The 12167-nt window shown below is 42.7% G+C and overlaps 1 protein-coding gene across 1 annotated transcript; it reads left to right on the forward strand.

The window, feature by feature from the left end:
* The first annotated feature begins 229 nt into the window (after positions 1-229).
* Positions 230-10943, forward strand: LOC118917325 (retinol dehydrogenase 7-like). Its single transcript, XM_036894992.2, has 4 exons — positions 230-637; positions 6322-6580; positions 7497-7657; positions 8503-10943. The coding sequence occupies exons 1-4, from the start codon at positions 325-327 to the stop codon at positions 8724-8726; spliced, it is 957 nt and encodes a 318-aa protein (XP_036750887.2). The 5' UTR covers positions 230-324; the 3' UTR covers positions 8727-10943.
* The last annotated feature ends 1224 nt before the right edge of the window (positions 10944-12167 follow it).

A 12167-nucleotide genomic window follows, 5' to 3' on the forward strand; every position in this document is an offset into this window, starting at 1 on the left:
CTGTCCCCTTTCTTTACCTAATACATCTACATTTTTGCCAAACACTGTTTTTTAAAGAAACAAACCAGACCAGGGAGTTCCACATTCATGGCTAACCCTGCTAGAGTCATCTTGCAATCCTTACAAATATTATTTCTCACAGGCCTCTGGCCTCTTAACCAACCTCCAGAATTACATTGAAAATTAATCTTTATAGGAATCTTGATAACAAAATTGAGATTAAGGGTCAGGCAGGAAACAGTCCAGAAGTAGGCAAACATAACATGGGTCTGCGTGACACGGAAGAATTTTCTTCTTTCTGGAAGGGAAGGACAGATACCTGCCATGTGGCTGTACCTGGCGGTCCTTGTGGGCCTGTATTACCTCCTGCGCTGGTACCGGGAGAGGCAGGTGGTGAGCAACCTCCGAGACAAGTATGTCTTCATCACGGGCTGTGACTCGGGCTTCGGGAACCTGCTGGCCAGGCAGCTGGACACAAGAGGCTTGAGGGTGCTGGCTGCGTGTCTGACGGAGGAGGGAGCTGAGCAGCTGAGGCAGAAGACTTCAGACAGGCTGGAGACAGTGATCCTGGATGTCACCAAAACAGACAACATTGCTGCAGCCACCCAGTGGGTGAAGGAGCATGTGGAGCACAGAGGTATGGTCAGGGTAGTCTGTCCACTGGACAGGTGCTTTGCCTCAGTGTTTTAGAATTACCAGATAGCCTGTTGGGTGAAAAGTTTCTGGATCAGATTGGAGGTATATTTGGGGATGTGTTTCATTATATAAGGACTCACAAATACATTATTATTCATAGAGTAAGTGGGACTTACTTATGTTTATTTACTTGGGACTGACATGAAAAAATCCAGTTGTGTGGAACACACATGTCTCTGAGTGGAAGGTAGAAAGAAGTTTACTGACAGTGAGGGAATAAGCTTAACAGGTAACTGGCAAGAAAGTAGGATGAAGGATAGAAAGGCAATCAGGGAAAAGAAGGGTGGCCTGGTATAGAAACTCTAGTTTGCAGGGTTGGTGGCCACTGAAGATCCAGCCAGAACGTAAACTCGCTGTTACGCAGCCTGTCAGTCTGTCTTCTTCTGAGGACAGTATAAACTCATCTTTCTCAGATTCCCCAGATGCATTCAGGGAGGTTCTTGGACGTCTTCATTGTTCATCCAGTGCCACAGGTGCACTTACGATGAGGCAGTTTTAAGGAAATAGGTGAGATCGAGTTATACCAAAACTCCGGTCACCAACACCTGAGCAGTGTCTTTCTGTGCTGTGCCCCCTCTTATAGGGCCTGGAGAGGGTTTCTGAGGAAGCCCAGCCATGTAGCAAGAAGGCTTCCTGTGAGGCTAGGCAGGTTCCTGACTCCTGGCAAGGGAGCAGCCAGTCTTCTAGAAGCAAGTCCAGGGCAGGCCATTTGGATGGATAATGGGAGCCTCCACCTGGGACAACAGCCACAAACATGCTATGGAATAGCAGCTGTAGGTGCTGACTTCCCTGTCCCAAAAGTTCCTTAGGTCCCAGGAGGTGTGTCTTCTGAGAGGTTTCACTTTTCCTTTGTCTTCTGGGGTAATGAGAGAAAAACAAGAAAGGGCTCCCTGGGCTCTTCCAGAGGTCAATGGGCACATGTTAATGGAAGACTGAAGCCTCAGGACTTCAAACCCTCAGTGTTTCAGATGTAAGCCTCTTGCACTTCAGAAGCTAAATCTGCTGTGCTCGGGGACTGCTGATGCCCGTGTTTCTCTCACCATCACCTTTTTCCTCTTTCTACATCGCTGAATTGGAGCCTGTCCTTTAAAGACCACCTCTCTCCCCAGAAAAGCTTCTCTGTAAATCTAGGTACACAAACTTATCTAACAATTTTGGTATTTAATCTTGGTGGTAATAATTACCAATTTATATCCTTTTCCCAAAATAACTTTTATCCCAAGCAGTTTTATCCCTTGAGAGAAAGATTGATGTCTTAAAAGATGTTTACACATGTACTTTTTACATATGCTCATCTGAGACCGGATGGCATTGGCAGCTAAGAATCGTGAACATCGCTTGTGTGGTATCTGCTGGTGTAGCCACCATACTGGTCCTTTGCCCTCTTCCTTCTGCGAGTAAGGCTGTCCGGAGCGGGGCACAGCTTCTGTTAGCATCTATTGAGCTAAGGACTTCAGTTGTGGTGGATGTCACCCTCTTGTCCTGTCCGCACACACACACAAGTTCTAAAAAATGACAGTAGGGGGAAGAGTTATTGTACAAGAACAGGTAAAACCCAATATTGGAGAGTGGTTACTTGAGGGTTATCCTCACAAAGCAAGAATGAAATTCAGTAGTTCTGTGTGCTGAGGGTGGTAGGAAGACCGGGCATCAGGAGATGATGAATACTGAGAAACTTAAGACCCTTCACCTTTGCTTATTTATAAAGTTACAATCTGTTTTCCCAGAGACCTTTACCCCAAGTCACGGTCCAGTGCCAGGGCTAGTCACCTAGGCCAGTTTGTTCTGCACATTGCCCTACATCAGCAATTCACAATCAGGGGTGTGTAAAAGCATCAAGATATGTCCATAATCATGGGGAGAGTGCAGCAATTTATTAGTTGATAATTAATATTTGAGTTAAAAATGTTGTCCAGGGTTTCCCTTGAAAATATCAGAAAGGAGTTTAGATTATCTATGGGTCACTCACACTCCAATACAGGTTTTAAATGGAAAGGAAGGAAGGGCGTCATAGTTAATGTCACCAGGAGTGAACATTCACATCACTATCATCTGTCAGATATGGTAAAGTGTGGAAGTTAATGTCTGAGGCATGATAACACACTGCCTCAGAATACTGCACCCAAAGAATAATGATTTTAAAGATAAATAATTTTTGGTCCCGTTGTTCAATGAGCTCTGCAAGTTTTTCAAAGTAAAAATGGGGCCATGGGACTGAGGTCTGCCAGTCTCTCTCTCTTTTTTTTTTTTTTTAGTATTATTAATCTACAATTACATGAGGAACATTATGTTTACTAGACTCCCCCCATCACCAAGTCCCCCCCACAAACCCCATTACAGTCACTGTCCATCAGCATAGTAAGATGGTAAGATGCTGTAGAATCACTACTTGTCTTCTCTGTGTTGCACAGCCCTCCCTGTGGCACAACCCCTCCCACATTATACATGCTAATCATTATGCCCCCTTTCGTTTTCCTCCCCCTTATTCCTCCATTCCCAGCCATCCTCCCCAGTCCCTTTCCTTTTGGTAACTGTTAAGTCCATTCTTGGGTTCTGTGATTCTGCTGCTGTTTTGTTTCTTCAGTTTTTTCCTTGTTCCTATACTCCACATATGAGTGAAATCATTTGATACTTGTCTTTCTCTGCCTGGCTTATTTCACTGAACATAATACCCTCTAGCTCCATCCATGTTGTTGCAAATGGTAGGATTTGTTTTCTTCTTATGGCTGAATAATATTCCATTGCATATATGTACCACATCTTCTTTATCCATTCATCTACTGATGGACACTTAGGTTGCTTCCATTTCTTGGCTATTGTAAATAGTACTGCAGTAAACATAGGGGTGCATATGTCTTTTTCAAACTGGGCTGCTGCATTCTTAGGGTAAATTCCTAGAAGTGGAATTCCTGGGTCAAATGGTATTTTTATTTTGAGCTTTCTGAGGAACCTCCATACTGCTTTCCACAATGGTTGAACTAATTTACATTCCCACCAGCAGTGTAGGAGGGTTCCCCTTTCTCCACAACCTCACCAACATTTGTTGTTGTTTGTTGCCAGTCTCTTTTATTTCCTAGAAGCCTGAGGCATCTCAGGTACATGCATCCCATTCTTGCAACCAACACCTCTACTCTTTCCAGCTCACTCCATCTCTCCCCGAGAGTGCAGATATTCTTGATCACACCAGGATCCCCAATCCATTGATCCAACCACCTTTTCACTAACCCTCATTCTTTGATATTCTCTCTTCCTTCATTACCCACCTACATTCCATGACCTGTTACTATGATCACCACACTGCATATGCCTGAGAATCTCTTGCTCCCCTCTGTCTTGGTGGTACTCAAAACCACAAGCCTGTGTAATACCATGTCTCCCTGCCACACACCTGCCCTTGTGGAGTTCACTGTGGTTGGAGAAAATGGAACTTGTAGATGGTTGGACTTTTATGCTGTTGCACATAGCCATATACTTCTTATTCTCCCAATTTCCAGACAATTTCAAACATTTCCTCTCCTCATACCTTCAACATGTTCTCTCCTATCCTCACTCGGAGCTGAGGACCAGCTTGACTGAGACAAAGGGAAGCAATTGGAAGAGAACTTCCCCAGATTCCACCACCTCCTCCACCCACCTACCATCTGCACCAGCACAGCCTGCCCTGCCCACCCACTGTGTCCACTCCAACCACGTGTGAAATAGAGCACAGCCCCTTTGGCCTAGTCAGCACATCCCTCCAACAATTCTACCCTCTTTCTCCTCTACTAAGTCATTAATTTTCTGCTCTCCAGCACTTTTCTCTCCCATCTTGCCATCCTTCACCTCCACCAAATCTTTTTCTTGTTGCCACAAAATTTGTGTAAGAATTTGTCTATACTTACTGCCTCCAGTCTCTCTTCTCATTTTCTATTAAAGCACTTCCAACCATCCACACATATCTACCATTCTTCCCAAACTACTTGTATCAAGGGGTCCAGTGACCCCCACCATCTACATCCAAGGGTTGATACTGAGTCCTCACCCTACTGCACAGAGAAGCAACTGAACACTGTCTCTCTGTCTGTTTCCATGTACTCCACTCCCCTGGCTTCCAGGATGCCACTCTCTTAGAATTATTTCCTCTTATCTCAATGTTTTCTCCCAGTTTCTTTTGCTGGTTCCTCCACTTATCCCAGATCCTTAATGTAGAATGTCCTCAGGGCTCATTTCTTGGACATCCTATGTATCTACACTTATACCTCCAACCCATATCCCTCTCCTGACTTGAATTTAAAGTAGCCACCTGAAAATTTCCACTTGAGCATCTGGGAGACATCTCAAATTCAACCTAGTGAACTGCATTCCTGATGATTGTCCATCTCCAAAGCTTCCACATCTCAGCTAGTGGGGACTCCAGCCTGTTGTTCATTCCAGCAAAGTTATTCTTGATGACACTTCTCTTATCCACCACCATACTTAAAAAGTCAGATGATCCATTAGGGACTGTGTCTTTAGTATTTGTTCAGAGTTTGAGTTCTTTTCACTATTGCTGTTCCTACCAATCTGACTCTAGTCAGACTATGTGTCTGGATCATCGCAATCTCCTCCTACCAGTAGCCGCACCTAACATTGACCATCCTCAGTCAATTCTCAACAGAGCACACACAGAGTGCCTTTTTAAAAATAAGTCCTATTATGTCACAACTGTACTTAAAACCCTGCCATGATTTTCTATTTCACCTAAAGTAAAAGCTAAACACTTCAAAACAACCTACAAGGTATTGCATGGTCTGGCGTCCCATTATTTCCTGAACTAGGTCTCTATTGTTCCCTAAGTCTTGCCTTCTGCTCCAGACACACTAGTTTTCTTGCTGTTCTTCCAACATGCCAGGCATCATCCTGCCTTGCAGTATGTATTGCAGCTCTTTTCCACCTAGAACTCCCCATCCAGATGTCTTCTAACTGGCCTCTTCTCTCCCTGTAAGTTGTGCTCAATTCTCCACTTCTCAAGCAAGCATGTCCTGCCCACCAACTCAATATGATGGTGAGCTCCGGTCACCTGCTCTTTTTTCCCATTGCCCTATATTACCTCCTAATATACCCTATTATTTGTCAGTTTATTGGGTTTGTGGTTTATCTACCTCAAAAGAACACAGTTTGAGCACTGAAACTGAGGCAGGTGTTAGTGGGACGCAAGTAGATAGAGCTCAAGTCCCCAGTAAAGTAGTCATGGTCAAGGCTTCACAGTAAACAAGAAGCCTCATCCTGGACATCTGGGAAAATCAGCCTGAGAAAAAGGGGAGTTTTTCTTTCCTTTGATCCTAGCTCGGCCATAGCAACAGGCCTAGCAACAGCTCCCAGCCACCAGTGTGATTTACTCCGTTTTTGTGCTTATAAACCCTCAACACTGCAGCTGCGGTGTCATCCTCCCTGGAGTCCCTCCTGATTAGTGGGATTTTTTTTTCTTTCCTTTTCACTCCTCATTAAAAACTTTGCTGGTTACTCCATCCTCTTGTCTGCTGGCTTCATTCTTCTTTCATCGTTGCCTCCAAGACACCAACCTGGGTAAAACAGCAGCTCAGCCAGAAACAAAACAATGCTCAAATAAGTTTCCTATTTCTGACTTATGCCTTTTGTTTCTACCAGGCCTCTGGGGTCTGGTGAACAATGCCGGCACCGCTATACCCATTGCCCCAAATGAGTGGCTGACAAAAGATGACTTCTTAAAGATCTTGAACGTGAACTTGGTTGGCCTCATTGAAGTGACCCTGAGCCTTCTTCCCCTGATCAGAAAGTCCAGGGGAAGAGTAGTCAATGTTTCCAGCCCTGCTGGCAGAATATCTGTGTTTGGTGGTGGCTACTGCATTTCCAAGTATGGTGTAGAAGCTTTTTCCGACAGCCTGAGGTAAGACCCAACCTGCTAAGTAAGACTTGACTGTTACGGGGAACGCCTTCCTGAACGATGGGCCTGGGTTCCAGTTATGCTATTGTTGACTGAAATGAGGGGCTTTGGAAATGGAATTCAATATCTTGCAGTAATATGAGATAATCCATTAGGGAATATGAATAATATACTAGGACTTAATTTGTCTTTGTTGCCATTTCTATAAAATGTCTACATGTCTCAGACAAACAATACATTTCTGTAAGACACATATATTTATGAATATATATAAGTATTATATGTACATGAAATATATATACTTCAAGTGGAAATGATAAGTCTGTTGTTAAAGAATTGTTAGCCTTATTAATTCAGCACCTCAAGCCACTAAACCTGACTGGCAGTTCTCACGAGGAAGTAGTGAACACTGGGACTAATTTAAAGGCAAATCTCTATGCCAAGTACTATACTTACCCCTCAAGGAAGCCCTGTGAGTTAGATGTGATTCTCCACACTCAAGCATAAGATAAAGCCAAAACATGAGTCTACTTCTGTGGGTGAAACACTGCTGCGGTGGGTGTCCGTAGATGTAGTAAATGTGCCAGTTCTGCAGAGGCCCGTGAGTGGAATGCTTTGCCTACCCTCAGGGTGGAGACCAAGTCTTCACCAAGGAGCAGAGCTCTCACCTGAGCAGGGCAGCCAGAAGAGCAGCATTGACACCTGCCTCTTGCAGATTTCCAGGTCCTAAGAGGGAGTCTGTGGGTCTTGTCCCTCGAACGTTACTCAGACATCTCACCCAGATGCCTGGGTGTGCTCTTTCATATGCTTCCTTGACCTAAATGCCTTCCTTGAAACATTTGGGCATTCTTTGTTTAAGAAGGGGTGGGATTGATTAGGTCACAGATGGAAGTTGAACATCTCTAACCTTGTATTTCAGAAGGGAACTTTGTCCTTTTGGTGTTCGTGTGGCTGTCATAGTACCAGGGAACTTTAAAACATCCATTTGCCCTCATGATATGCAGAATATCCTCAATGGGATTTGGAGTCAAGCATCCCCTGAGGTGAAGGAGAGCTACGGAGACAAGTACTTTGAAAGCTGTAAGTTCTTCCTCCATCCCCACAGAGAAAGCATGGCAACCTCATTACCTGGAAATAAAGTCCTGAGTATTGGCTTGCATGCCAGCTACAAGGCCAGGTGGACCAGCTGCTACCCTTTTTGCCTTGCTCAGGCCATTGGTTCCCCTTGAGCCCCAACACACCCTTCATACACGTGAGCTCAGGGGCCGGGCTCTGTGGAAGGATTAACTCAGTCAGTGCGCACACCCACAGAATGAAAGTGCTGTTGCCAATCTTCATTTACAGATAAGGAAATTGAGGCCTGAAAAGCTGAGTGATTTCCCAGAATCACTCAGAAAGTCAGAGGCCACACCATGAACTAAACCCTGGACAGCTGTAGCCCAATAGAAATATAATGCAAGCCACACTGGTAATTTTATTTTTCCATTCTCCACATTAAAAACAACATACAGGTGAATTTATTCTAGGATAGACTAGCTTCAGAATACTATCATTTCAACAATAAGAAATTGCAATTGAGGTATTTTACACTGTTTCTTCATATTAAGTCTTTGAAATCCACTGTGAATTTCACATCTATTGCACCTCTCAGTCTGGACTGGCCACATTTCTTGTGCTCAGTGGCCTCACGTGGCTGCAGTACTGAACAGCACAGCCACAGAGCCTATGCTGTGAGCCCTGCCCCCTGCCTCCTCTGGCCCAGCCCTCCAGCAACCACCACCCAGACATCAGACCTGGAACACAAGACGGTTCCCTTCCTCTCGTGCACACTCCCACCACTCCAATACTGTTGGTACTTGTATTTTCTCCTGCTTCTTTTCATATTAATGTGTTACTACAATTCTTATAATTTTTCTCTGTAACAGATTGCCAGTATCTTAGTAACCTTGCATCTCAAGGACAAAAGGATTTCAGCCCAGTCACTGACTGCATGGAGCACGCCCTGACCGCTGTCCACCCTCATACCTGCTACTTTGCTGGCTGGGACTCCAAATACTTCACTCTCCCTCTGTCTTATTTACCAACATCTGTGGCCGACTTTATTCTCAGCCTTGCTGCCAATGTGGAAAAGCCTGCTGATGCTGTGTAGTCTATGAATTCAACCTAAACACTGATTCTAGACAGGGCATTAAAAAAAAAAATCACGTTCCTCTGGCAAAGAGAAAGAATCAGGGGAGCATGCAGCTCTCTACTTCAATAGGTTCTCAGAGGCCCTGCCGTATGTTCGTTCCCAAATTCCCAAATTCATTTTCTCAAAAAATACTTAGTGAGTTCCTCCCACATCCCAGATGCAGTTCTGGGTGCTTAAGATTCATCCATACACAAACAATGACCCCTGCCTCCAGGTTCTCACATCCTAGCTTCTCATCAGTGCAGGGTGACTCTGCCAAGAGAATTATGAAAAGTCAGAGGTCTATGCTATGAGGGCTCCAAATAACCTGGTATAAAAGATGGGTGCGATGTCATGGCTACTAACTTGAAAATCATGCATTATTAGTGGTGTTCTATTATAGACATAAATTCTTTTCTTTCTAGAAGTTTTTTATAACTTAGTTTTCTAAAAATTACATAAGCTAATCATTAATTAATCAAGTAAATTAATAAATTCAATAATTTAGTCTTTACCTCTAAACTCTTGAAACACCCAGACTTAATTACCTCTGCCCAGATTATCTGGCAGTGACCATCTCGTGACTTGTCCTATGACAGCCTCGCCTAACCCTTACCTTGCTTTCTGCCTCCTCCTCTGCCACTGAGCACACTCTGTGCCCTGCCCACTCCCTCTCAGCTCTGCCCCCTCTGGCTATATAACCCTGAGCAAAGCCACTGGCCTGAGGCCATTTTCTCATCTCTTAAATGAGAATAATATTCCCCATAGGTTTGTTTCAAGAGTTCAAAGAGAAAATAAACTGAGGTGCTCAGAAATGGATCCTTCCTCCTCCCTCTGAAGGATGCTCAGGGAACTTAGGCTTCAATTATTCTAAAACTAACCATTTGTCCTTGTGTCTCTTGTGGCAATTTCTAATTGTATGATGCTTTCTACTTGCCACACTATGTCCTCTTCTTAAAATGCCTAGCTCATATGATAATGCTGTTATCATTATCAGCATTATCACTATCAGAGGTAGGAATTGCCTTATCATTCCCACTCACTGATATGAGAGCTGAAACTCAATTTTTCAAAATTCTGTGAACTTCCAGCTACAGGTACGGCAGGGACAAGATCAGGTCTCCTGACCCCAAATCCCATGGTTTGTCTAAATGGACAAACAGAGATCTGGTGCTAGACCAACCTTTCTGTTCCTGCAGTGACAAAACTATGCTTTTCTCACATTGAAAGCATTTTCATTTGATGCCTCATCCAGGCATGTTCTTAGGTATCTCAAAGAGAAAATAATATTTGTACTGGAATTATTGCTGTTTTTGAAGACATAGGAATTTGCTGTCTCAGTGCATTCATCCTAACAGAATTATTCCAATTTACAAATTAGAGCATCATGATTTTCTGCTATCGTTGATTGCACTGGCCTGGACCTAATTAAATAAACAGTTACAGATGAAATTTGTGTCACCACTGTTATGCCTTTATTTTCAATAAGAATGGTTCTAAAATGAGATCTCCAACAATCAAGCCATCATAAACAGATGAACATATGTCAGGGTCCTCCTAAGTTGGAGATTTCCTATCCACATGAATATCATTACCATATACAGTTTGTGAAAAGAGTCACATAATTGAGATATATGATAAGTACAGTGATTTCACAGCCCTGAGGAGTGTGGCATTTTTCCTGAGAGTTCTAATGGCAGAATAAACTCTACCCCTTTTCTTCCAATGATTTGGCAGATCTGAAAAACCCTTTTGAATAAATAATTTCACTCCTTGGAATTGAGCTTAAAAAACACAATGACAGCAACACATTATTGAGTAACTATTATGTCCTATCCACTGTGCCAGATGTTGAAGGTGCAAATAACATAAAATACAGCTCTTGGTTTCAAGATGGCAGCAGACAGAGCGTACTGTTTTCTTAACCTCTATACAAAATCCTAGAAAAGGAGGGAGGAAGAAAGACCATATAAGATATATATTATGCTTTCTTTAGGAATATATGCATGAATGTAAGCTTACTTCATATATAGAAAGATATACATTAAACTAATGGTAGAAATTACCATTGCAGAAAAAGAAAACAGATCGAAATTTAGGCTGATTGTCAAAGGAAACTTCAGTTTTTTCTGTAATGTTCTAATTTTAAAAGAAAATAAAGTTGTAAATACGTATTAAATACGTAAGATGTAGTAATAAAATAACATTTAAAAATCAAGGTGCATTCTGTCTTCCTCTTCTCATTTCATTCTTGAAATTCAGTTGTAAAGTTATTATGTCAGGTCAAATAAGAGAGGCATTGACTTTGAGTGGGGGTGTCATGGAGAGTAAGGGTTGAGCTAGGGGAGGAGATCATAGGTGCAGGAGGACTGTCTACTTCAGTTGTCCAAGCCCTCATGGGAATGAGTATTGTGGCCATGTAGGAGGATCACCTAGCATGGCTTGTTGGAGCCCAATGGAAGTAAGGAGGGTGTTTGCACATGGAAGGGAGTTGCAGCAATGATGGGAAAATGGTTACTCATAGGAGGACAGATTGAATAAGTAAATATATTAAGGAAAATAGGAACAAGATTTCTCACTTTTAAAGAAGGGAGTTGCAAATATGGAAAGGTGGAAACAAACTCTGTTATTTTGGATTGGAATTGAGGTATGGTATAAACTCATAGTTTTCAATATAAATAGGTAGATAAACAAATATGGATTTAAATATGTATGCATGCATATGTGCACACACATGTGCATACTCATACATATACAAATATATGCATAAATATATTCCTTGTCCTTTTCACTGAAAGGAGAGAGCGATGTAATAGCAGTAACAATCAGAACAGCCAGCACCCAGATCTCACTTCTAAATGCCACTCTCCACTGAAAGGAAACAGGGCTACTTGGAGAAATGGTTGATTCCATGACATGCTGGGAAAGCATATTATGAGCTTGGAATATCTTGTTGAAATGGAAAAAATTAAAGAATTTGTCAAAATGACACAGAAGCTAAATTGCAGGAGGTTCTGAGTGAACAAACTTGTAACTATTTGAGTATTAAAAAACAAATATTGAAAACAACAGATATCTAGCCAATGGAAACCATGAGCCATATTGGCATGAATGATTTGACCCATTCATTCCCTTGGCCATAGTCTTTGGTTTAAGGATTAGCACAAAATCCATAATGGTCAATCAGATCATTACTGAGGATTGATAAGTGGCTATAGTGAAAAATCTGTTTTCCTCTTGGGTTCTTCAACTAGGGGGTGTACCGGTAGGCTACTGGTGGCCATGTTGCCTACCACATGGAAAGGGTCAATTCTTTCTGAAGAATAAAGCCAAGGAGTGACAAGCAGAGCTAAGATTTGGAAACGAAATCTTTAAGACTTCATTTGCTCCTCTCAATCCAGTTGGGCCAGAAGCTAGTTA

Source organism: Manis pentadactyla, chromosome 10 (assembly GCF_030020395.1).
Source record: "Manis pentadactyla isolate mManPen7 chromosome 10, mManPen7.hap1, whole genome shotgun sequence".
Classification (NCBI taxonomy): Eukaryota; Metazoa; Chordata; class Mammalia; order Pholidota; family Manidae; genus Manis; species Manis pentadactyla.

Excerpts from the sequence above, each read along its gene's own strand:
- LOC118917325 (XM_036894992.2), top strand. The coding sequence starts at position 325 with ATGTGGCTGTACCTGGCGGTCCTTGTGGGCCTGTATTACCTCCTGCGC. Across the intron at positions 638-6,321 it reads GGAGCATGTGGAGCACAGAG|GCCTCTGGGGTCTGGTGAAC; the intron begins GTATGGTCAGGG and ends TGTTTCTACCAG. Across the intron at positions 7,658-8,502 it reads AGACAAGTACTTTGAAAGCT|ATTGCCAGTATCTTAGTAAC; the intron begins GTAAGTTCTTCC and ends TCTCTGTAACAG.